At 38.9% G+C, this 25,373-nt stretch overlaps 1 protein-coding gene across 4 annotated transcripts in view; it reads left to right on the plus strand.

The window, feature by feature from the left end:
* DNAI3 (dynein axonemal intermediate chain 3) overlaps window positions 1-25,373 on the plus strand; it is a 97,916-nt gene that overhangs the window by 68,103 nt on the left and 4,440 nt on the right. For all 4 annotated transcript variants that reach the window (XM_040470822.1, XM_040470820.1, XM_040470819.1 and 1 more), the window contains exons 16-21: window positions 1,180-1,267; window positions 9,505-9,635; window positions 13,495-13,558; window positions 19,473-19,603; window positions 21,947-22,151; window positions 23,753-23,844. In XM_040470822.1, the coding sequence (XP_040326756.1) occupies window positions 1,180-1,267; window positions 9,505-9,635; window positions 13,495-13,558; window positions 19,473-19,603; window positions 21,947-22,151; window positions 23,753-23,844 (711 nt within the window). The remainder of the gene's footprint in view (window positions 1-1,179; window positions 1,268-9,504; window positions 9,636-13,494; window positions 13,559-19,472; window positions 19,604-21,946; window positions 22,152-23,752; window positions 23,845-25,373) is intronic.

Here is a 25,373-nt window from a genome sequence, read left to right on the forward strand (position 1 = left end):
AAATCACAATTTTTGTGAACTCAAGATTGACATTTGTTCATGTATTAGCAAGCTGCAACTTATCAATGATTTGTATAATAATTATTCATGTGCATGAGCAGTTCTCTGTAAATCAGTAGGCTCTCCCGTTAGCTAGAAATGCTAATTTTGCCCCTAATGTAGGCAAAACTCTGCATGTTTATCAACTAGTAGGAAACAGTATTTTAATACCCATGAGCAAACAAAACTGAAAGTAATTGAAAGAGAAATTTCTTGCACTTTTCTTGAAAAGCAGAGCTTGAAGAAAAGCAATTTTAATTTGAGAAAGATATGGCTGTGGATGGAATATGTATGGAAAGTATGAATGAGCTTCCGATATTGATGACTTTCCTTTTTTAGAATGTGTAGTTCTAATTCCAAACTTAATACTTTTTTCCCTTTGTTGTACAAGTGTCATTATTACATTACATTACATTACATTACATTACATTACATTACATTACATTATTATATATTTGCTCCAAATGGAAGAGAGAGCACAGAGGGGTGAGAATATTCCTGAAGTAGCTGGGATTAGGGATTAGAAATTAGAAAGAGAGGGTTAGGAATTTTCTGTGGTAGGATTTACTTGAGCTATAAATAGTTTTAAAAGAAATGTGCAAAGACTCACCTGAGTAATTGTAAGCATGTAGACAAACATCATGATGGAGAAACGTGGGGCAGATGCTGTGAGGGAAAAATATCCTGTTCTGGTGCAGACTCAGGGCCACTTCTGGAGCTCAGGGGCATGTGTGTCCCCAAATGGACTCAGCAGTGCCAGGCAGATGAAAAGATCCCACACAACCTTCTGGAGGTTCGTTTAACTGAAAGATTTAGGAAACAGGAGAATAAGCCCTTATTTTATATTAAAACTAAAAAGGATATATTATGAAACAGAATATACAATATTTTCAGAAATTAAACACACGAGCCTGGGATTTGGAAAGGAGCTCCTGGACAAGCACCCTTGGGTCACAAGGTTTTAGAAACTGTGGTTTAGACACTATCCCTGGGGAAAAGCAACCAGAAATCTGGAAGAGAATGGAAAAGGGACAAGGGGAGGGAGGTGGAAAACAGCCATCTGGGGGCAGAAGGGAAAAACAAGAATAAATCACCCACAGGATATATAGAAATAATCTTTCTTATATGTTCTCCCAAAAGATAAGGCTGTCTAAAGGTGAAACAAGTTTAGACCACTGCCCAACCAAGATCAGCCTGAGTGAGGACCATCTCCTTTACAAAGCACAAGGTAACTGCCTTTGCTTATTAAAAAGGCATGAGGGCGTCCCTGGGTGGCTCAGTTGAGTGGCTGACTCCTCGGTTCAGCTCAGGTCATGATTTCAGGGTTGGGTTGGTGAGTTTAAGTCGAGATGGGCTCTGCACTGACAGTGTGGAGCCTGCTAGGATCCTCTCTGCCTCCCTCTCTCTGCCCCTCCCCCGCTCATTCTCTCTCTCCCTCCCTCTCTCAAAATAAATAAATTAAAAAACATTTTTAAAAAGGCATGTAATAGTTTGAGTATTAGTAGTTCCTTATGTCTACAGTGAGTTAGATGGTTGCTAAGATAGTCTGATTTGTAAAAAGAATACAGAAACTCAAACTCTCCAATATGGAACTTCATAATGGCTCTAATAACTACAGCCAACACATTAAAATTGCCTATATACACACAAAGATTTCACAGGATTCAGTTCAGCTTAGTTTCATAAACATTTATTGAGTACATTTATATATGTTTGAAAACTCATCAAAAAATTTTTACAAAACAAGTATGCATGTGCTCAAAGAATAGTTGTATAAAATGGAACATATCTCAACTCTAGCAAAATAAGTTATGAAATGTAAGAAATAAATTACCATTCCCAATCAGAACATAATAGAAAAATTAATATTTGTACAGCACCACCATAAAACAGAGTAGAGAAATAACAATTGACTTTTTAACCTATCTCAACCCATACACCTTTGTTGAAATAATTGAAGGGTACACATATAAATGTCAAAGCTATTAAAGGTATGCATGAATATCCCACCCTGAGAGCAATGCATAATGGAAATGTACAAGAATCACTAGAAACTGAAGTACTTACCAAATATTTGCCTTATCAAAAGGATTTCCATTTATAAGTTGTTGAATGTTCAGTTAAATGATAGAATATCTCAGAAATATATATATATATCTAATACCCAGCTTGGGCAAAACTCACTTTGAAGCTGTGTGTTTCATAGATACAACTCAAGACCTCATGCTAAAAACCAACCAACAAACAAACAAAGGAATCACTATATTTTTATGGACACTTTCTAAGCAGTATTAAAACATCTCATGTTTTTATGTATTTGGGCCTGCAAAGGCCAAATTCCAGATTCCAGAGGGAATCGAAGTTGGGTTCTCTTCTCCACTTCTTTGTATTCAGCTATTGGCTATAATTTATTGAATTTCAGCCATGAGTCAGGTACTGTGCTAGCTAATATTGCACATGGTTTCATTCATTTAACAGTTATTTATAAAATTCTCATTTTATGCTAGGCCCCAGGAGTGTAACAATGAGTAAAACAGATGCCAATAATCATGACAATCCTGCAAACTGGGAGTTTTCATTACCATTTATAATTAAGGAAACCAAAACTGAGAGAGGTTAATGTAACTTGTAAAGAGTAACTCATTAAATACCTTACTCTTTAAATTAATGAAAAAAGATGATCATGAGGATGTTACTGCTTTTATCCAACTACTAGTAAGGACATTACTGTATCTTTTAAAGTGTGCTTTTTTTCTTAGTCACTTTTAACAAGTTTATTGAGGTATAATTGACATACAATAAAATGTACATGTTAAAGTATTCAATTTGATATGTATTGACAAATTAAAAATCCATGGAACCATCACTATAATCAAGATAATGAACATATCCATCACTTCCTAAAGGTGACTCACATAAAGATGCATTTTTTAACACCTCCCTCCAGCACCTCCCCCACCTCCACCTACCAGACCACCACCGATCTGCTTTCTCTCACTATATCAGTTTGCAATTTTCTAGAACTTTATGTAATTCAAAGAGTATATGCGTTTTGGGGGGAGTCTGACTTCTTTCAGTCAGTATAACGATTTTGGAATTCATCTATGTTGTTGTATACATCAATAGTTAATTCCCTTTTATTCTAGAGTAATATTTCGTCATATGGATATACTGCACATGTTTATCCATTCACCTGTTGATGGGCATTTGGGTCTTTTTCAGTGTAGGGCTATTACATATACATATACATATACATATACATATACATATACAAGCCTTTGTATGGACATATGATTTTATTTGCTTGGGTAAATACCTAGGAATGGTATGATTAAATAATATGGCAGGTGTATGTTTAACTTTTTAAGAAACTGCCACAGTGTTTTACAAAGTGGTTGCACCATTTTACATTCCAACGAGCAGTGAGGGAAAGTTCCAGTTTTTCCACATCCTCATGGATAGATGATATGGCTGGTCTTTTTACTTTAACCATTCTAAAACATGTGTGGTGATATCTCATTTGCATTTACCTAATGACTAAAGATGTTGAGTATATTTGCATGTATTTTTTTCCATTTGTATACATATCTTCTTTGGTGAAGTGTCCGTATCTTTGATCTATTTTTTAGTTGTGCTGTTTGTTTTCTTATTTCAGAGTTTTCAGAGCTCTTAATATATTCTGCATACTAGTCCTTTATCAGATATGTGATTTGCAAATATTTTCTCCCAGTCTATGAAATATTAAGTGTTATTCTCTTAACACTGTTTAGAAAAGCAGAAGTTTTTAATTTTGAGGAAATCCAGTTTATCAGTTTGTTCTTTTGTGGGTCATGATTTTGGTTTTGAATTTAACCCAAGTTTGGGCTACTTTTTTCTAGGAGTTTTATAACTAGATGATCTTTATTGAGATAATTTTTTTCTCTGCACAAAGTATGGATTGGAGTTCATTTGCGTGTAGTGTTCCAGTGCCATTTGCTGAAGACACTGTCTTTTCTCCACTGGATGGTTTTTGCACCTTTGTCAAAAATCACCTGTCCTAATATGTGTGACTCCATTTCTGAACTCTGTATTTTGTTCTATTGATCTGTATGACTTATCTTTACACCAATACCACATTGTCTTGATTACTGTAGCTTTGTAATTAGCCTTGAAATTAGTGCTTTCAACTTTTTTTTTTCTTTTTCAAAATAGTTTTTGACCATTCTAGGTTTTTCTTTCCCATGTGGATATTGTATCTTTTGTCTTGGATAAGCCTGCTCTGACTTTGATTGGAATTGTGCCAAAACTGTAAATCAGTATTATGAGAATTTGGTGTCTGCCATATAAAGTCTTTTACCTCATAAGTACAGTATATCTCTCCATCTATTTAGGTCATTAATTTCTCACTGATATTTTTACCTTTCAGTGTACAGGGCTTTTGCTTCTTGTGATTGGTGTCTCTAAGTCTTTCACATTTTTTGGTGTTCTAGTAAATAGTACTTTCAAATTTTTAATTTTTGATGGTTCATTACCAGTGTATAAAAATACAATTAATGTTTGAGTATTGATTTTGTATCCTGCAGTCTTCCTAAAATCACATTAGTTATCATGGCTTATTTGTAGAGGATTTATTTAGGTTCTCTAGATGATAATATCATTTGGATTTTCGCTGTATAGATGATAATGTCATCTGTAAATAAGGACAGTTTTACTTCTTCTTTTCTGTTTTGTATGATTTTTTTCCTTACCTGATTACACTGGCTAGAACCTCTAGGGGAGAGCGTTCTTGTTTTAATCCAGATCTCAGGGAGAAAGCATTTAGTCTTTCACAAGTAAGTATGATGTTAACTGTAGGGTTTTTGTAGAAGCCTTTATCAAGTTAAAAAAGTTCCCTTTTATACACAAGTTAATGTTGGATTTTGTCAAAAGATTTTTCTGCATTTTTGCAGATGATCATGCTTTTTTTCTTTTTAAGCTTATTAATATGGTAAATTATTTTAATATCCAAATGTTAAACTAGCCCTGCATTTCTGGGATAAACTCCACTTGGCTGTGATTTAGTAATTGTAATACCTTAATTTTTTAAAGAACAATTTTTACACTGTTATCTCTATATTTATATCTGTGTTTATTCAAAACATTTATTAAACTCTTGCAAAGTGACAGGCTCTGAGGATATAGCTGGGAAAAGCCAATTCCCTGCTTCCATGGAGCTTACATTCTGGGGGGATAGATACATATCTACATCCACTTAAGAAACAACCTATTTAAAACAAACCCTGAAGCATGCCCCCAATGTCATCAAACATAAATACTCCCCATCAAATGAATGTTCTCTTTACAGACAAAGTCACTTGGTGGATATTTCTTCTTTCTTTCTTTCTTTCTTTCTTTTTCTTTTCTTTTTTTTTTTTTTTTGTGGATATGTCTTAGAGAAATATATCTCTCTTTCTTAGAATATTATTTAACCTGATAAATCTGGCTAAATCAGTTCATAAAGGGAACGGACAAACATGTTTTTCAATTCTCAGCTGAGACTTTAATTGGCTGTGTCCCTTTACGTGTGATCAGAAGTCTGTGTTGACAGGCAGTACCACAAGTCCTGGAGAAAATTAAATTTCACTTGGTAATCTCAATGGATCTTGCTAACACACTCCTCTTATCACTAAAGGCAGTTACCGTGGGTTGTGACTGGCCTCTTGTGTAGATGGCCAGCTCTCAGAACTTTACTTGAGATCTCATTATGGTATTTTGAATTTCCTTACGACACACTGTCAGCTATCCACCTACTCTGGCCAGACTTGAACCTATTGACTAGAATACACATGGTCATATGCTTCTTGACCATGTTCTGTGTATTGTCTATATTGGTTCTCCTCCCCCTCCTCTCCACCAAGAATCACAAGTTCAGCTATTCCACTGGCACACCCTGGGGAGCACTCTCAGGAGCATTGTCTGGTACTCTGTTGCCACCTAGTGGCTATAGGCTACTTGGCTTTTGCCTGCCATATTAGATCCTTAGTAGTCTGCCCTTCTGAGTAGTCACTTTAAGATGTTCTTTTTGTTTATTCTGTTGCGGAAGACTTTGCTCTAAAAGTTTTTGGAATTCCTACTCTGTAATTGCCTTCAGAGCCTCCGTTATATTCTCCTAAGCACTGTGGCATAGTGGTTAAGGATGTAGATTCCGGAGTTTGGGTTTAAACCCCAAAGCTACAATTTATTATTTGACCAGGTCAAATTACTATACCTCTCTGTGCCTTACTTTAAAACAAACAAACAAACAAACAAACAAACAAAAAACTTATTTGAAAAGAGATACATGAATATAATGGAAGCAAATAATGAAGGTAACGACTTCATGTAGTATTGAGAAGATAAAATGAGTTAATATATATACAGCTCTAAGAACAGCTCTTTGTCAACCCACAATAAATGTAAGCCACTGTATATGAGGCCTGGGCAAGCTACTTAATCTCTCTGAGCCTCACTTTATCATCCTTGAAGGAGAATTAATTCTTAACTACCTTAGGAGTTATTGCGAGAATTGAATGAAATGGTGCATGTAGAGCACACAGTTCAGTACCTGGCATGTAGTCATGTAGTAAGCATTCAGTAAGTGTTAGCTGCTACTGTTATGCTGGGCCCTGGTGATGGAAATCCATGGATGGAAAATCCACGGGGATGATGTTGATTTTAATAAATATGCAAGTTATTCCAGTCAAGTCTGAGTAAACACAGTTGATGACAACATTTTTGTCTGGCTTCATTCTCTTTAACTCCACCACATTAAACACTATCAACTTAGCCCCTTTTCTCAGAGCTCCTGCCTTGGTTTTTGTGGTTTTCCTAATACTTCTTCAGTTTCTCTCCTCTGCCCTCTTTCTCTGCTGCCCTCTCAGCGTGGATATGCCTCAAACTCAAATTTCAGCGGTATGCTTTCCACGTTCCTCACTCCTTTCAGTAACTGGGTCTACTCTTAATCTGCTGAGAATCCCCCACTTTGCCTCTTGCTATCTCTTGGGCTTAAACCCAACCTACTCCCTCAATGTCCGTGTGTCCAGAACACAACTTGAGTCATCCCTCTCTCTCTCCTCCAGTCCCTACATCCAGTCTCTCACTTAGGAGAATTAGGTCTTCCGTTATAGCATATCTCACCTTTGCCTCTTCCTTTGTGTTACTGGTAGTGACCCCTGGATCAGGCTCTCCTTGTTAGACCAGAGGGCTCCAGACTTTTCCATCTTGCATCCCATCAAGAAAAATTTTTGAGCACATATTGCCAACAAACATGTATTTACTTACCAATTATATACACGTTCTACTCTACTAATATATTAATGTGTATTATTTAGAAAGAGAAAAACAGACATCGAAATGAGAGTGGTGAATTTGAAATATTTTAATGATTTTAATTTTATACATTAAATGGATACAAAATGCCTTTTTCCTCATGTTAAATGTATATGAATAATATCTTTTAGTAAGAACAATGTGATTAAATGTACCTAGTTATTTCTTGACATGTTGATTGGCACTTTGTAATACAGCTATTTACAAGTCCGGTTTCATGTTTGGCTTACCTTGTTACTTGTTTTTGATGTCTTATCTTTTGGGAAGGGAGACTGCCCAAAGCATGTAGATCCCTAACAAAGGAAGCACTGGTTGATTGTACCAACAAAATCATAATTGTTTCTCACTTTTGTCCAGAATTATGTTACAGGGTTTTTTTAATGGTATATATATTTTTAGTGTGGCTGAGGTTTTCTTCTATTTTAGTTTTCATTTATATGTTTGTTGGTTGGTTCTTCTGTTCATTTGTTAGTATTCCTATGGTTGATATAATCTAGATGATGATGTATTAAGATGTGGGGAGTAGGGTTTGATGAGGATATATTTCTCTACCACCTCTCCTAGAAATTTAATGTCACATTTTTAAAAAACTAATAAGTGACCTGGGAATATGCCCAAGATAATATCTTTAAGAGAATAGAAAAACAGGATAAAAGCTAAAATGCCCAATTAAAAGAAAATCCTTTATATATTCACAGAATATATATATTCACAGAAATGTAATTGTAGGGAGACATTTTAATGGTGGTTATCTCTGGAAAATATGATAATGGATGATTTTTCTTATTTTCCTCATGCTTTCCTCTATTTTCCAAAGCTTCGGTAAATAACATTTATTAATTTTAGCTCATAAAAAGACTTTTGTTTTAAAACAAGATGACATCTTTGTTTTTTAAAAAGACTTTTGTTTTAAAAAGAAAGAAGGCCCAGATGGTGTTAGAATTTTAGCCTCCAGATTTTTTTTTTAATTTTTTTTTAAGGTTTATTTATTTTTGAGACAGAGAGAGACAGAGCATGAACAGGGGAGGGGCAGAGAGAAAGGGAGACACAGAATCTGAAACAGGCTCCAGGCTCTGAGCTGTCAGCCCAGAGCCCGACACGGGGCTCGAACTCACGGACCATGAGATCATGACCTGAGCCGAAGTCGGACGCTTAACCGACCAAGCCATCCAGGCGCCCCTAGCCTCCAGATTAACTATGCTCTGTTTGCATGTGTAGTTACAGCGATAATGCGGTACAATCCCTGGTGTTCTTAAGTAATAAACATGAGCTAACCAGAAAACTTTAACCTATGTTCCATGCATGTGCTGTGCTTGTGAAAACAAGTAATACATTTTAGATGGATTTATTTTTTGAAGTTAGATCATTTTTGATACTTAAAAGTCTGGGGGCACCTGGGTGGCGCAGTCGGTTAAGCGTCCGACTTCAGCCAGGTCACGATCTCGCGGTCCGTGAGTTCGAGCCCCGCATCCGGCTCTGGGCTGATGGCTCGGAGCCTGGAGCCTGTTTCCAATTCTGTGTCTCCCTCTCACTCTGCCCCTCCCCCGTTCATGCTCTGTCTCTCTCTGTCCCAAACATAAATAAAAAACGTTGAAAAAAAATTAAAAAAAATAAAATAAAATAAAAAATTTAAAAAAAAGTCTAATCATGAGTTATTTGAAAAAATTCCATACAATGCCAAATGAATAAAAATGACATGAGTTTCTCAGTAGAGAGTTTGACTGAGAGTATCAAAAGTAATGTAATCCAGAGGATATATTTTATGTCCAATTTTTACTGTAAATAATTCTGAAATGATATAAATAATGTAGAACTGTTTTTTAAACTGGGTGCTGTGGAACTTTTAGAGCCCCTGAAAGTAGGTGGAGGGGTCTCCTCCTTCCCACCAGGAAACCCTTTAATCACAGCAATGCAGGTTTTGATAGATTTCACATGCAAGGGTTCCTGCATATGCTTTGGTTTGAAAGACACGTTCCACTGCTAAATTAGAAGTCTAAAGATGCTCATACTTATGCCCGCCACACTGGGGAGAGAATGGGGCAGATGTGTGTGGCAAGGGGCAGAAAATATAAACTAACTATATTTTAAAAGGTCTTTCACTGTAAATATGTGCTCCTTCTATTCATACTCCTCTGAAAGACAAAATATTAGCCCAGAGCAAAGTAGTGAAGGCAGGAGAGATGAACCCATACCACAATCTGGAAGGTGCGTTGGCCAACAATCTCAAGCCTATAGAGGACTTCTGCACAAAGTTCTTTGTTGGAACAGAGGTGAGTTAGAATTATCTGCTCTCTTATTTATACATGTTATATATATGTATATTTACATGTATGTATATATATGTGTATGTGTCGATATATGTTCTTATAGCCTTAATTTCAGTTTTATTGAGGCATAATTGACATGAAATTGTAAGATATTTAAAGTGTACATCATAGTGATTTGATGTACATATACATTGTGAAAACCTTCCCTCCACATCTAGTTAATTAACACATCCATCACCTCACATATTTATCTTTGTGCGTGTATGTGTGTGTGTGTGTGTGTGATGACATTTAAATTATATTCTCTTAGCAGATTTCAATTATATAATACAGTGTTATACTGTGGTCACCATGTTTTACCTTATATCCTCAGAACTCACTAACCTTACAGCTGGAAGTTTGTACCCTTTTACCAACCTCTTCCTGTTTCTCCCACCCCCCAGACCCTGGCAACCACTTGTCTACTCTGTTTCATTATAACCTCTATTGTACATTTGCTTTATGAAGGCTTACAATATCTATACCATTTTCATATTTTAATATACTTATTTGCATTGAATTTTTAAAATCTTCATGCTTCATAAATTCATATTTAAAATGTTCCTGATGAATGTGAAAAAAATCTATAAAATTCAGCATGACCTTCTTTACTAATGATTGATCAACCTGCAAATATTTATTGAACACCTACACCATATGGAAGAAACCATGCTAAGTGTTAGAGATTTACTAAGAAAATATATTGCTTTGTTAGCTAGCAAAATGTAGTAGGAAAGACAGTGCAAAACTCACTCAATTCAAAAGTAACAACTGGATATAATAATGATAATGGCTGCCATTTTTTGGCACTTCTTATAATAGCCAAAGTGAGCTTACATTTATTGGACATTTTCTATATAGCAGGGTCTGTGCCAGGTATTTTCCAAAATATATCTCACTTAGTCCTAATAATCTTCATTCATGACTCTATTTCTCTGAAATAAAGGGTTTTTTTCCTAAACCATGGAAAGACGCCATAGGTCAGTCTCGCTGGAATGCAGTCTGAGCTCATACTTTAGTATCATGAGAAGATTAGATTACACCAGTTCTCAGCAGCATAATGCCCACCAGGCACAGCATTAGGCTCTGGGTCAGACATGAAACAACAGCATAGTCCCTGTCCACCGGGCACTCACTGCCTAGTTATGGAGCAGACACATTAATAGCATTACCCATGCCAGTGCCCATCCAGAAGCCAGAGGACAGGGGAGGTTGGGGAATCCAGACTGTTAGCTAGGACTTTGCAGGTTGAGGAGGCATCTGAAATACCAGGATGAGAGTACAATTCCCAGCAGAAGTAACAGCCTAAACAATGCTTTGGAATTATGGGAGTCTGGGATTTGTCTGGAGACAGTGGAATCATTTGTGCAAGAGGGAATGCTATACCTTGAATGCTAGGTTGGGATCCAGTCAAAGAGCCTTTTCTGCCATGTTAGGGAATTTGAATTTCATTTGGCAAGCAATGGGGCACTTACCAAACAAATACTTGTTTTATAACTTGGGCTGTCAATTTTTGTAACTTGGGATTCTAATTTTTTTTTAATTCTGGAAAAATATAAGTAACAAGTTACCATCTTAATAAATTTGAAGTGTTTAATTCTGTGCTGTTAGATACATTCATATCATTGAGCATCCATCTATCTCCAGAATGTTTTCATCATCCCAAACTGAAATTCTGTACCCATTAAAACAATAACTCACCATTCACTCCCGCCTCTAGCCCACGGCAACCCCCATTGTACTTTCTGGCTCTATGACTTTGACTATTCCAGACACCTCATGTAAGTAGACTCATAGAATTATCTCTGTGCACACCAGAGTTTTTAAAGCAGGGCGATGACAGCTTTAGAAAAAGGAATGACCACGAGATCTTAAAATAGAAATTAAAATATGATATCGTCTGCTTAAACCATTCGGTGACAACTCATTCAACCATGAATAAAATCCAAACTCTTCACACTGTGGCCTACAAGATTCTGCATAACTTAGCTCCTTCCTATCTCTACACCCCCGTCTGCACCAGTCTCCCTCTCTCTCTCTCTCCAGCTGCTCTGATTTTTCTCTTTTTCTATGCCAAACTCTTCCCTGCCTTTCAAGCCCTTGTCCTTGAAAGGATTAACTTCACCCATCATTCAGCAGATATTTATTGAGCATTTACTATATGCTAGGCACTGTTCTTGGCCCCGGGAATATATCTGTGGACAGACAAAATTCCCTACCTCATGGGCTGACATTCCAGTAGAATTCTCTTCTACCAACTCTTGACGTGGCTGATTTTGGTTAGAGAGAATGAGGTAGACCCCCTCTGGGATCTAGACTGGCCAGGACAGGGCTGAAGCAGGAGGAAATGGAGCCAGGGAGGTGCAGAGGCCGGAGAGGCAGTGATTTCAAGTGGGCCAACCAGAGGTGAAGAGGTCATGAGCAGTGGGCCAAGAATGTCAACACAGGGGTAGGAGGAGTAGAATTCTCAGAACCAGGTAACTGGATGGAGAAGGACGTGAAGGTTCCCAGCTAGGTGGCTAATGATATAATGGGCATTTAACATGGATTTATTAACCTGATGCAAGTTATTCTATTCCTCTTTGACTTGGTTCGGTTTCACTGTTCTACATATCAGTTGTGAGACCCAGGAGGTACTCATAACTCTCCTATAGGACTCTGGCAAGGGCTGGGTCATATACAGAAAGCTCCTAACAACTCTGGCAAGCATTATGCACTCAATCAATGGTAACTGCGGGTGATGTGCCACGGGCAACAGGCTAGGCGTGTGCACCAGACGTCTGCTGGTCTCTGCTCCCTCAGACTCTGAGCAGCATGAATGGAGGGAAGACTTATCTTCTGACTCTGAATTTCCAACACGAAGCACAGTCCTTGTTTGTTACATGAGTTAATGAACAAAAGCACAGAGGAGTGAATGAGTAGACCCTGGCCCCAGGAAGCATACTTCACTTTGCGTACTCCAGTGTTTTTCCCTCCCCTCTCCCTTGCCTACACGTCCCAAGCCATCCTTCGAGTCCTCTCAACCCCTCTTTTTATATACCTTTCTCTGTGTTTTCCTCTTACTATCCAGTGAGAAAAACATTGGAATTAGGAGACTGCATCTGGGCGACCTTGAGTATATTGTTTCACCTCTCTGAGTCTCTGTGCTCCTTCTATAAGAAAAGGCATGAGACTAAATGTTTTTCTCTAAACCTCTCCCACCTCTCCCATTCACTAGTTCTGCATCTTTTCCATTTGTGTGGTTGTTTCTGTCCCTTCTTTACACCAGGTTCTTATGACTTCCCCGCTCCTTAAAATGGCCATAAGTAGAGCTAGAATATATATTATTACTAGTTATGTTATTTAAGTGGAACTTCGCTTCCTGTTCTCAATTTTAAAAGGTAATGACACCATATTATGAATTTATATTTCCTTTTTCCTCTTACTCCACAAAACTTTTAAAATACTGACTTTGTATCATGCTGAGAACAAATCACTGAATAAGTCACACCAGATCCCTTCCTGGAGCTTTCAGTCCAGTGGACAATTTCCAATTAACAAAAGATTAAGAACTCAGTAGTTGGAACTTGTGTAACATAGATTATCTCCATAAATGCCTGTGTTCTCCATTTCACTATGTGTACACAAAAATGTAACAAATTCCTTTTTTTGTTCAATGTAAAAAATGTTTAAGCCTTCCCTGCACTGTGTCAAATTATCATTTGATTATGTTAGCCTGCAGCTTGGTTTTTGTTTGGGTCACAGTCCATCTTAGCACATGAATATGAGATCGGTAGTCCCTTCGGTTGTCTTTGTACTCATCAGGAACCTGTAATATTTTTAGGAAGGTGGAGTGATATATACAGATTGGAAAATGGAAAGAGACCCTGAAACTGGCCGATTGATGGGTAAGTTTTGATGATTCCTGTGTTATGAATAAGTTATTCCTTTGAACAAAGTGCTGAGTAACCCTGGCCTTGCTAATGGGAGAAGGGCAGGCACCTGAGGTCCTGTCTCTGCGCTTGTTACTTAAGTGAGGGCCTCCGGTAGCAGCACTTTTCTCACTGGGAAGTCTGTTAGAAACGCACAAACTTGGACCCTACCCCAGGCCTCCTGGAACTGAATATAGATTTTTTTTAAGTTTTTATTTATTTATTTTGACAGAGAGAGACGAGGGGTACAGAGAGAGAGAGAGAGAGAGACAGAATCCCAAACAGGCACTGGCAGTGCAGGGGCGACACAGGGCTCAACCCCACCAACCAGGAGATCATGACCTGAGGCCGAAATCAGGAGTCCGACACTAACTGACTGAACAAACCAGATGCCCCTAAATATAGATTCCTAATAAGATTCACCATGTAATTTGTTTTCACCTCTAAATTTGAGGAGTACTGATCTATTGATGCTTAAATGACTAAGATAATTTAAAATATCTTAATTTTTAATTAATTGCTGTCTTAATAATTCAACAATTTGGTAGCTCATCTACATGAAAAATACTAACTGATGTGAAATTATAAGCTAAGTTTACAATGATCTTGACAACTTCAGAACAGTATGAAGAAGCAGCAGTAGGACTCTGCTCTCAGACCGGGACTGGTGCTGTCCATGTGTTCCTCTGTTCCCAGGGCCCCACACTCTGGGCAGCTGAGCAGACATATGGGGGCCACGCATAGCTCTGAGCAGGAATCAAGAGTTCAGGCTCCCCAGTAAGCTAAGCTCCCTGTCAAAGCTCAGAGCCTTGAGGTTTGCTACAATTACAACTACTTATTTAAAGGCTTGGATTTTATCTTGGCACGAAAACTTATTTGAGCCACTCTTCAAAATGTGGAATAACCATAAGCACAGGAAGAGGCAGCTGCTGGGACTGCTAGACTACCATGGAGCAGTGAGGTGGAGCAGCCAGGCTAGGTTTGCACAAGGGGTACTGGTCAGTCCTACTGGAGGTTAGGACAGTGGGCATGTGAGTGACTGAAAGGAGTCAGAGGTCAGAGATACAGCCTGCAGGGGACAACTTCTGGGTCTCAGGTCTCTGCCTCAAACTTCACTCCCTCCACTTCTATCTACTGAGTCTGGCTAGGCAGAGTGGAGTCTGCCTTAGACCTGGGAAGGCTTGCTTTCCCAGCACTGCCTCCAGGGTAGCCATATTAACCTGGAAACAAAAGTACTCCCAGTTTTCTGACCTACAACTTCCGGCGAGAAACCCAAATGTGTGTTAGTGATAAGAGTGGGGCATTGAGAGAGAATCAGATGTGACCCAAGGAAAGGTCAAATGCTTGCAGAACTGAGACTGATTTTCCACTTTCTATTCATTTTGAATTCCATGATTTAAAAGTTGAACTCAAAATTATATATCAGATGCAATGAATTACATTCAGCTACTTGTATGCTTATTCATGTATCTGTTTATTCAATAAGTCATGAATATATATTGTGCACATATTGCATGCACATGGCAACTGTCTCTACTGCCCTGCTGGGACACAAATCGAGACCCTGATGCCATGAATTGGTTATGCACTGGTGTTGTATCTGATCTCAGAGACTTTCTTGGGGTCTTACCATAGAGTCAGATTCTTAAACTGCTTTGGAGGTGAACCCTGACAAAAAGGGCTAGTTATTTATTTTAAATGGATTTTATTCCATTTATAGAATAACCAATGACAATAAACTTAGAAACCCAAGAGTTTATGTTTGAAATTTACTGATGTTGTTTTTTTCTTTCTTTTTTACTTTCATTCATTCATCAATTCATTAATGATAACCTAATCTGTGCCAGACACTGGGGATGCAAAGATGAACAAGATATCAGGGCGCCTGTGTGGCTCAGTTGGTTAACCATCCAACTCTTGATTTTGGCTCAGGTCATAATCTCATGGTGTGTAGGATTCTCTCTCCCTCTCTCTCTACCCCTCCTCTGCCCAGGTGTATGAGCACTCACTCTCTCTCTCTCTCTCAAAAGAAATAAACATTAAAAAAAAAAAAAGATGAACAAGATATTATCCTCTCCCAGAGGAGTTCCATGATCTATTAGAAAAGCCAAAAATATAAACAAATGATGACATTACACTGTCATTAGTGCTATGGTTAGAAGCAAACACAGAGTGATATGGGAACCCAGAAAGGGACCAACTCTCTTGTGCTATTAAGAAAGGGCTCCACTGAAGAGAGATAGTTGAACTGGATCTTAAAGGGTGGATTGCAATTTTCCAGTTGGAGAAAGACATGCTAAGTAGAAGGAATAATAAATGCAAAAACATGGAAGCCCAAAAGAGCAGTGGACAATTAGGAAACAGGGTGATCTCCTAGCCAAAGCATAGCCCATAGAGAGGGCAGCAGGAGAGGTACCAGGAAGGACAATTGGGTCCAAATGGCTAAGAGCCTTGAGTGCCTAATAAGCTCTGAACCTTATCCTGGTGCCACCAGTATAATCAGAAAATCACTCTGGCAGGAAAGCATAAGCTGGATTAATTTATTGGTGTGACTTACAGTAGAAGTAGGATGACCACCAGCAATAATCTAGATGAGAGATGGAGAGGACTAAGTACAGGCATGGTAACAGGGATGTGCAGCAGAGGAAATTAAGAGAGAGTTGGCAGTCACCATGGCAGGATTTTGTGACCAATGGGATGTGGGTTAGTAAAGAAGAAGAAGAGTTGCTTTTAATTTCTTGACATATAGTTCACTGCAAAAACAAACAACAAGAACAACAACAACAACAACAACAACAAAATGGGAAATAGCTTTAACCACTTACTTGAAGTCTACTTTATTTTTTTTTATTTTTTATTTAAAAAAATTTTTTTTCAACGTTTATTTATTTTTGCGACAGAGAGAGACAGAGCATGAATGGGGGAGGGGCAGAGAGAGAGGGAGACACAGAATCGGAAACAGGCTCCAGGCTCTGAGCCATCAACCCAGAGCCCGATGCGGGGCTCGAACTCACGGACCGCATGATCATGACCTGGCTGAAGTCGGACGCTTAACCGACTGCGCCACCCAGGCGCCCCACTTGAAGTCTACTTTAAAATCATCACAATACTTTAAAATACTTTAAAATCATCAGTCAAGCATTTTGTAACATGGAAAGCCAAACAACACTGTTGTTCCCATTGAATAATGGTTAGATTCAGAGAAATTCAATGTATATAGACTCTCTAAATTGTGCACTGCTTTCCTAATTACATTCTGTGAACTGGCAGTGTTTTCCTTAGGAGCTACCAGCCTAATGTTTTTCGTAAACACTGTGGAGTGTACCTGAGTAAAGATGAGGCCGTTACTGGGACCCAGTCCTTCTTGATTTGCTAGGAACCCCATGTTCTTATCAACAAGGCAGGAAGGAGAATTTCCTCTTCTAAGAAAAAGGTTCTGAAAGATATATTACCCTGAATGAGATAAGTCTGATAAGTCCAAATCAAACAAAATTTCCAGATGATCTAAGTGACAAGCCAGAAAAAAAAAATGCAGGTGAATGATGACAATTGACATAATTGTTTCATGTGCTCTACTCACAAATGGGCACATGCCATGTTTCAGGCACTCTTCCAAGTACCTTCCATGGATTAGTTCACTTAATCCTCACAGCAACCCTATGGGGTAGCATCGCCAGGGTTTGAACCTAGGCGCTCTATGCTCTTGATCACATCACTGTCCTGAATCCTGCATTAGATAATGATTCTGGAAACTACTTCTTTGTTTATTGTAATTTTCTCATAGCAACTTGGCCTGGGGCCGCTGGTACTCCAGTTAATAACTTAAGGACAGCTCTATTCATTGCTAAATGGAACTAAAGGTCCTTGAAAGGACAAAGGGAAGGAAAAGATATAATAATAATATAATAATTTTTCGACTGTGGCAAAATATACATAAATTTGAAATTTACCATCTTAACTATTTTTAAGTTTATAATGTACTATTGAGTACGTTCACATTGTTGTGCAACCAATCTCCAGGACTGTTTCCATTTTGTAAAACTAAAACTCTGCACCAGTGAAACACTAGCTCCTATTCTCCTCTCCCCTCAGCCTCTGGCAGCCACCATTTATGTTTTGTCTCTATGAGTGTGGTTACTGTAGATACCTCACGTCAGTGGAATCGTGCAGTATCTTTGTGACTGGCTTCTTTCCCTAAACAGAATATCCTCAAGTTTTACCCATGTTGTAGCATATGTTGGAATGTCCTTCCTTTGGAAGGATGAATAATATTCCATTGTATGTGTGTGTCATATTTTGTTTATTCCCTCATCTGTTTATGGACACTTGGGTTGCTTCCACATTTCCGCTATTGCAAATAATGCTGCTATGAATATGAGTGGACAAATATCTCTTTGAAATTCTACTTTATGAGCAAGATTCAGTAGGTGTGTGTGTGTGTGTGTGTGTGTGTGTTTCTGCTTAATGTTTCCATGGGGTACTTAGAAAAAAAAAAATCCAGCTTTCACATAGCTATCAATATGATGGGATTCACAATAAGTTCATGATTTGGATATAAAGTAGTCAGACATCATGGTTTGGCCTAGATAGGCTCTTATCTTTGTGGCCATCCCTGAGGTGGGTGTGGGCAGCAAGGAGTGGGGAGGAGCCAGCTCTGCAGCCAGGCCTGGGAGAGAGGAGACCCAAGCAATGGTGGGGTAGACACCCTAGGGGAAAGGAGGACCCCCGGGTTGGAGCAGAGACTAAAGGGAACTCTTGATCTTAATGTCCAAACCTGCTTCCCCTTTAGTCTTCCTAATGGCAATAAATGGAAACTCCACTGAGCTGGTTGCTCCTGCCAGAAGCCAGTCATTCTCAGGCATCCTGCTCAAGCCATCTCTAAGTCTTGTCAATTCCAGCTTGCAAATATTTCTTGATCATCCACTCTTCTCCATGTACCTTCATCCAAGCACCATGCTCTCTCACCAGAACTACTTCCTATGGGGTCTCCTCTTTTCTTCTACCTGTTGTTAATCCATTCTCTTCACAGCAGTCAGAGGATCTTTGGAAATCAGTCAGATTGTCTTCTGGGCCTAAAGGCCTTTTTTGAAACACATTATGCTTAGAATATAATCTAAACTCCTGTCCTACAAGGGCCTGCATGGTCTGGAACCTCCTGGTCCCTGTCTGTTTCATATGTCTCATGCTGGGATTACCAGACTTCAGTCTTACTGTCTTCCTCAAATTTATAAAGGCACTAAGCACTTCTCTCCACAGGACTTCAGTGTGTGTTGTTCCCCCAGTCTGGAATATTCCTCTACATTAAAATGTTCCCACACCAAAGTGCTACAAAGGACTAAAGGACTCATCTTCAGAGAAGTCTTTTCTGATCATTCAGTTCAAATTATGGATGTCCCTTGTTATCTATCTTGTAATTTCCCCCCCATAACACTTTTAACGTATTTTTATTATATACTTTGGTATTTGTTTATTGGATATTGGATATTGTTTATTGAGTATCTGTCTTTTCCATTAGACTGTAAGCTCCATGCTGGCGGTATCACGTTCATTTATTAACCATTGTTTACCCAGCCATCTACAGTACCTATAGGTACATATAGGCAATCCACAAATATATTTTGAGCAACGAAATGAATGAATGAATAAATAAATAAGAACATGAAGTATTCCTTTGAACTGGAAAAATGACCTTGATGGAAATTCTCTGGACTTTCCATAAAAAGAGGAAGAGCTGTCCCTTGACAGATTCATTTACCCCAACTGACCTCTGGTTATCTACTCTTGGAGCCCATTAATCAGGACCTGTCCGTCTACTGGAGGCCTGACCATCCATCATGCGGGAATGTAAACACTATTATTAACGATGAAATGGCCTTTTCCACCCCAACAGCAAAGAAGCCAGTGAACCTTTACGCCGTCCATGATGGAGCTGTCCACACTGTTCAGAGGTCACCTTTTTACAAGGACATTATCCTCACCATTGGAGGATGGAACCTGGCCATCTGGAAAGAAGGTATTACGGTAAGTTGCCTGAAAAATGGAAGAGTGGGTGTGTGGTCCTTTGTTACTGAGAAACACAATGGGAACAACAGACTGTTCTGACATAACAGAGCCCTGGGGACACTTTTTAGAGAAATTAGAACAGATGGCTTGGGGTCCAGCTTGTCAACAGAACCACTGTAAGCCCTTTGAAAACACAACAATTTGCCTTTCTTTCCTGAGGGAAGGAAACAATATTTACGTCTCTTGCTAAGATCTAACAGTCTTTTCTTCACAATATGTATTGTGGGCGGTTGATTGGCTTTATGGTTTTCCTCCCCCTTAAAATACACGATGGAATGCTAGTTACTGTCTGAAGTCCAAGGAGAAGCACTGGGTCTGTGAACTTTGCTTCTGCACCAGGAATATGTCCACAGGTTTAGAATGGGGGAGTAAGCAAGCTAAGGTGTCTGTCTGTTGCCAGGAGACCAGACACATGCATGGGCCACAGTGGGCCAGTGCCAGAACTCTGGCAGCCAGGATTAGGAGAGAGCCTGGTTCCAGGCAAATAGAAATTAAATTGCCAAAAACTGGAAAGACTGATAAAATCCAGTGAAGCCAGGGTGTGTGAAAATCAGTATGGCATGTTCCTTCAGTGTGCAATTTAAGACGATTTATCAAAATCTGCGGTGCCTGGGTGGCTCAGTCAGTTAAGCATCCATCTCTTGATTTCAGCTCAGGTCATGATCTCATGACTCTGGGTTCAAGCCCCAAGTCAGGTTCTGCAATGACACCACAAAGCCTGCTTGGGATTCTCTCTCTCCCTCTCTCTGCCCTTTCTCCTCTCATGCTCTCTCTCTCAAAATAAATAAATAAACTAAAAAAAAAAAGATTATCAAAATTTGAAATATATATTTTTTATTTCATAGCTGTAATATATATATATTCTTTGAAAAATAATCACACACATAATAAATTTATATTTATACAAATACATATTCTTTAGCAAAGAATATATATTCTTTGAATAAAATGAATAAAAATATCCATATTCTTTAATAAAGAATATATATAAATTCTTTTTTATTTTTTTATTTATTTAAAAAAATTTATTTAATGTTTATTTATTTTTGAGACAGAGATAGACAGAGCATGAGTGGGGGAGGAACAGACAGAGAGGGAGGCACAGAATCCAAAGCAGGCTCCAGGCTCTGAGCTGTCAGCACAGAGCCCAGTGCGGGTTCAAACTCACAAACTGCGAGATCATGATCTGAGCTGAAGTTGGATGCTTAACCAACTGAGCCACCCAGGAGCCCCAAGAGTATATATATTCTTTAAATAAAGTGATAAAATATACATATACGTGTTCTTTGACTTAACTGTTTCACTTCTCAAACTCTAACTTACACAAATAACTGTGTGAACATATGTATCAGTTTGTCGTTGAAATAATTGTAAACTACTTAAAGCAACCATCCACAAAAGGACTTCTACTTTATACCAATGTACTTCCATATGTTCAATTTTTTTTTTACAGTGAAAAAGTATCAGTTTTGTAATTAAAGAAAAAGAAAATTTAGGCAAGATTGTCCATAGACTATTCAGGGGTCAGGAACTGGTTACCCACAGAAATGGAAGGAGCTGGGCAAGGTGGGCAAGAACAGAATTGGAGTGTCCCCTCTAAGGAGTCCATGAATCTGAAACATTCTTCATTCTCCACAAGAAAGTTTCTTATACATGTCTTGGACGGGAGGAAACAGCCCCACGGTTTAGTTTAGTCTCTTCAGATAGAAGGAGGTAAATGGGTACACTTACTCGCCAAGTGGAGCCGGACAGTGGGAAGAAAGCACATTCTGATTTTTTCTCTGTATGAAACCCCCCCAAAGAGGACAAATTGTCCATGGTAAAGAAAAGAGAAGATGATCGTGTAATGCTTTGCTGGTCTAAAGTCTTTTCCAAATAGGATTTATAAGGCATTGGATGCAGCGCACAGCTGGAACTGACTTTCTGTTTGCTCTTTTTCTGCCTGCCAAAGTTGTTTCCATGGGAAACAGACACCCAACAGCAAAATAAAGGCATAAGCAAAATTTCCTTATAACCTTTATTTATCTAATATCCACCAATCTCCGGCTCGACTGGAAGGTTTGATCTTTTCTAAAAAAGCAACTCAAATAAGAAAAAAAAAATCATCAAAAAATACACAGGAAGGAAAAGAGTTGGCATTATGTAAAACCCTACAAGAAAAAGAAATGAGAGTTCTGAGTGGGCATAATTTCTGCTATTCCATGATCATAGCCATCTGAGTGTACTTAAAGGAAATCATTATGAATACACATTAGGTAATAACAAAAGCTTTCATGTGTCTTTTTAAAAATTTGTTTAAAGACTGGACCCCTCCTTCAGTCATGCTGTGCACCAAAAAGGTACACAGCAGGCCACTGGTCCCTGACAAGGCCTGGAGTCTTCTATATTGGCCGAGAAGATGGATACATCGATATCTGGGACCTTCTGGAGAAAACCCATGAGCCAGCCCAGTCACAAAACATCTGCATAACCATGATCACCTACATCAAACCCTGGACTTTTACTGGTATGTTAATTCTGATTAAATGGCCTAAGTTATTTTGTTTCTTGGGGGGTAACTCAGGAACATTTTGACATTCATCTGGAAAGTCTCCGATCTTTTTTTCTCAGGTTTTTGTTTTTCTGTCCATCCCACCCCATCCTTTCTCCTCCCTTCCTTCCCCTTTCCTCTTGCACTCAAACTTTGGATACAACCTGAGTTTCTCTCATTGTTTTCTTCATCAATGATTATTTCTGAGGCATATTTAGTATGACAAGCAGAGGCTGATTTTGAACCACATAATAAAGAGCATCCTTATCTTCTCCAGGTCAGACAGGATGATCCATAAATCTTTGCTACCTTTTGCTGCTTTTTTTCCCAAATGGAATCATTCTTGTATCTTTATTTTTTCATTATGCCATAAATTTTCAGTATTTTATAATTTTGGGGGCTTTTCCCTAGACAATATCAAGCAATTCTTTTCATGAGATCAAATGACTCTCTGGGGTCATTTATCTATTTAAACTTTAACCTTTAAACTAATTATGAGGAAAAAAACATGTATAACAAAGCAAGCAGAATTTCGAGGATGTTTCCTTGGAAAGCTGGAATTGATATCCTTTGTCCTAATTTGTTTTACCCAAGCACTACTTTCTATGTAAACCCAGTATATTTGCCACTTTTAAAAGAAGTTTCAGGGCACCTGGGTGGCTCAGTCATTTGAGTGTCCAACTCTTGATTTCGGCTCAGGTCATGATCCCAGGATCATGGGAAAGAGCCCAGCATCAGGCTCCGCACTGAGTATGGAGCCTGCTTGGGGTTCTCTCTCTATATCCCTCTGCCCCTCACAATCACTAGCATGCTCTCTCTTTCTCTAAAATAAAAAAATAAAAGTTTCCCTTTGTTTCCAAAGGTGTACAGGCATAAAATTGTCCTTCCACCCATTTCTCTCTTTGAAATATTACATTTAGAAATTCAGTCTTCAAAATTTCTAGAATGTCACAGTCCAGCTATTGCTTAGTCATATGTGCCATCAGAGTATTTTTTTTTTCATCTTTGCTACAAAACATTGCTTTTGTACATATCCAGGGATTATGAGTCTAGGATTCAACAATTTAAACCAAAACTTCTGAGAATGAGAAAAAGAAAAAAAAAAAAACATGATAAGATAGAAAATTAAAATTCTTGAAAACATTCTTTGTGTTTATAGTGGTATCCTTTAGCCCTTACTGAGTCTTTGGTGAAAATTGGCTTCATGATTTTTCTTGGAAAATCTTTCCCTGTGTTATCTCCACTTCTCAAGTCTGCCCAGTGGCCCAGCCACACAGAGGGTCAACCTCAGTGAGGAGCCACACTCCTTACATAAGCACCAAGAAGACAAGATTTGAAGTGGGCAGGGTGGCTGACAAAGGCTCAGGGTCTCCACTTTCATTTCATCAACTGGAAAAGATGATTTTTATACGTTAATATGGTCCTCAGTCATGAATGTCTGATGAAGATGCCAAGATTACTGTAACCACAGCAGGTCATTTGGAAGACCACAACACCAAAACACATTTCCCGTTTAACCTCCGGTATGGATTTCTGACTGCTGAGTTGTTTTCTCCCCCATTTTCTGGATCTTTCAGCTAAGCAGCAATTTATAGCCATAGCTGATTATTATGGAACACTGCATATATTGGAAATTCCTTGGACATTAAGTCACCCTTCCACCAATGAGGTTAGTAACTTTTGGCTCTGAGGATTTATGTGACCAGATATTGCTGAGGCATGTTTTAGAAATGTTTAGAAATGACAGCATTTTTACTCTGTGAGAAAACAAAAGAAGCATACAATCCAAAATAAGGGGATGTATTTCTGTTGTATGAATTACATAGCTTGGAACCACAAAAAAACAAATGTGCTGAAAGAGAGAAGGCAAGTAAATGAAGCCCAGATTCAGAAAAGAATTGATTTGGGGCACCTGGGTGGTTCAGTCAGTTAAGCGTCTGACTTCGGCTCAGGTCACGGATCTCATAGTTTGTGAGTTTGAGCCCCACAGTGGGCTCTCTGCTGTCAGCACAGAACCTGCTTCAGATCCTCTGGCTCTCTCTCTCTTTCTGCTCCTCCCCTGATCATGTTCGCTTGCTCTCTCTCTCTTTCTCTCATAAATAAAAACATTAAAAACATTTTTTTTAATTTTTTTAACGTTTATTTATTTTTGAGACAGAGAGAGACAGAGCATGAACGGGGGAGGGGCAGAGAGAGAGGGAGACACAGAATCGGAAGCAGGCTCCAGGCTCTGAGCCATCAGCCCAGAGCCCGACGCGGGGCTCGAACTCACGGACCGCGAGATTGTGACCTGAGCTGAAGTCGGACGTTAACAGACTGCGCCACCCAGGCGCCCCTAAAAACATTTTTAAAGCAAAGAATTGATTTGGGGATTCATAAGATATCATTTTCAGGTTGTAACTGAAGCACAGGACTCATATTTTAGTGATGCCCTTCCTGGAGGCCCAGTTAACATTTTGATACATCTCTTCATCATCCACCTCTACTCCATCTCCCCCCAAATTGTTGTACTGCAGGCAGCATGGCTGAGGGGGTAGTCTTCTACCCCTCTATAGGCACCACCCAAAGGTTTCAAGTAATGTTAATACTGGGAGATAAAAAGAAAATCAGAGAATAGAAATACATAAATATATATATACAGCCAACATTAAATATAGAGATTGCAATCCATTACAAGTCCCAACATCAGCCTAGTTCCTGGCAAGCAGAAAGTTTCCCTCCCTTGGCCTCCTTGCCCAAGGTCTCTTTCCTGACTTTGCTGCTTCTGTTCTTAATGTGCACACACTAAGTCCTCCAGGGGACCAGGAACTCAGCTCTGCTTCCAGTCCCTTTAGGGTTTATACTGATAACCTCATCTGGGTTTTCCAAGTGTGGTTGATGATATGAACCTTTCCTCAGGTTTAGAAGTGAGAAGCAAGAAAAGGGAAAAGATCAATCCCTGAGTATTTCTTTTACAAAATGGTAATTTTTTGTTGCTCTCTCTTTCTCACCCCACTCCTTTCGTGGAATCCTCCGATTTGCAGGGCCCTGAACCTAAGCACAGTAGCCCCCACATTGAGCTCGCTCTTCTGGCAATGGGCCTATGGGCAGTATCCCAAAGCAGGCAAGCCACCTAATGAATTAAAGGTAGCAGAAATTCTTCTAGAGGCCTGTGAAGAATATGGGGACTTCCATGTGGGCTCCCCTCTCACGGGCCTG

Source organism: Herpailurus yagouaroundi, unplaced genomic scaffold (genome assembly GCF_014898765.1).
Source record: "Herpailurus yagouaroundi ecotype Mexico unplaced genomic scaffold, PumYag 77, whole genome shotgun sequence".
In the NCBI taxonomy this organism is placed as follows: Eukaryota; Metazoa; Chordata; class Mammalia; order Carnivora; family Felidae; genus Herpailurus; species Herpailurus yagouaroundi.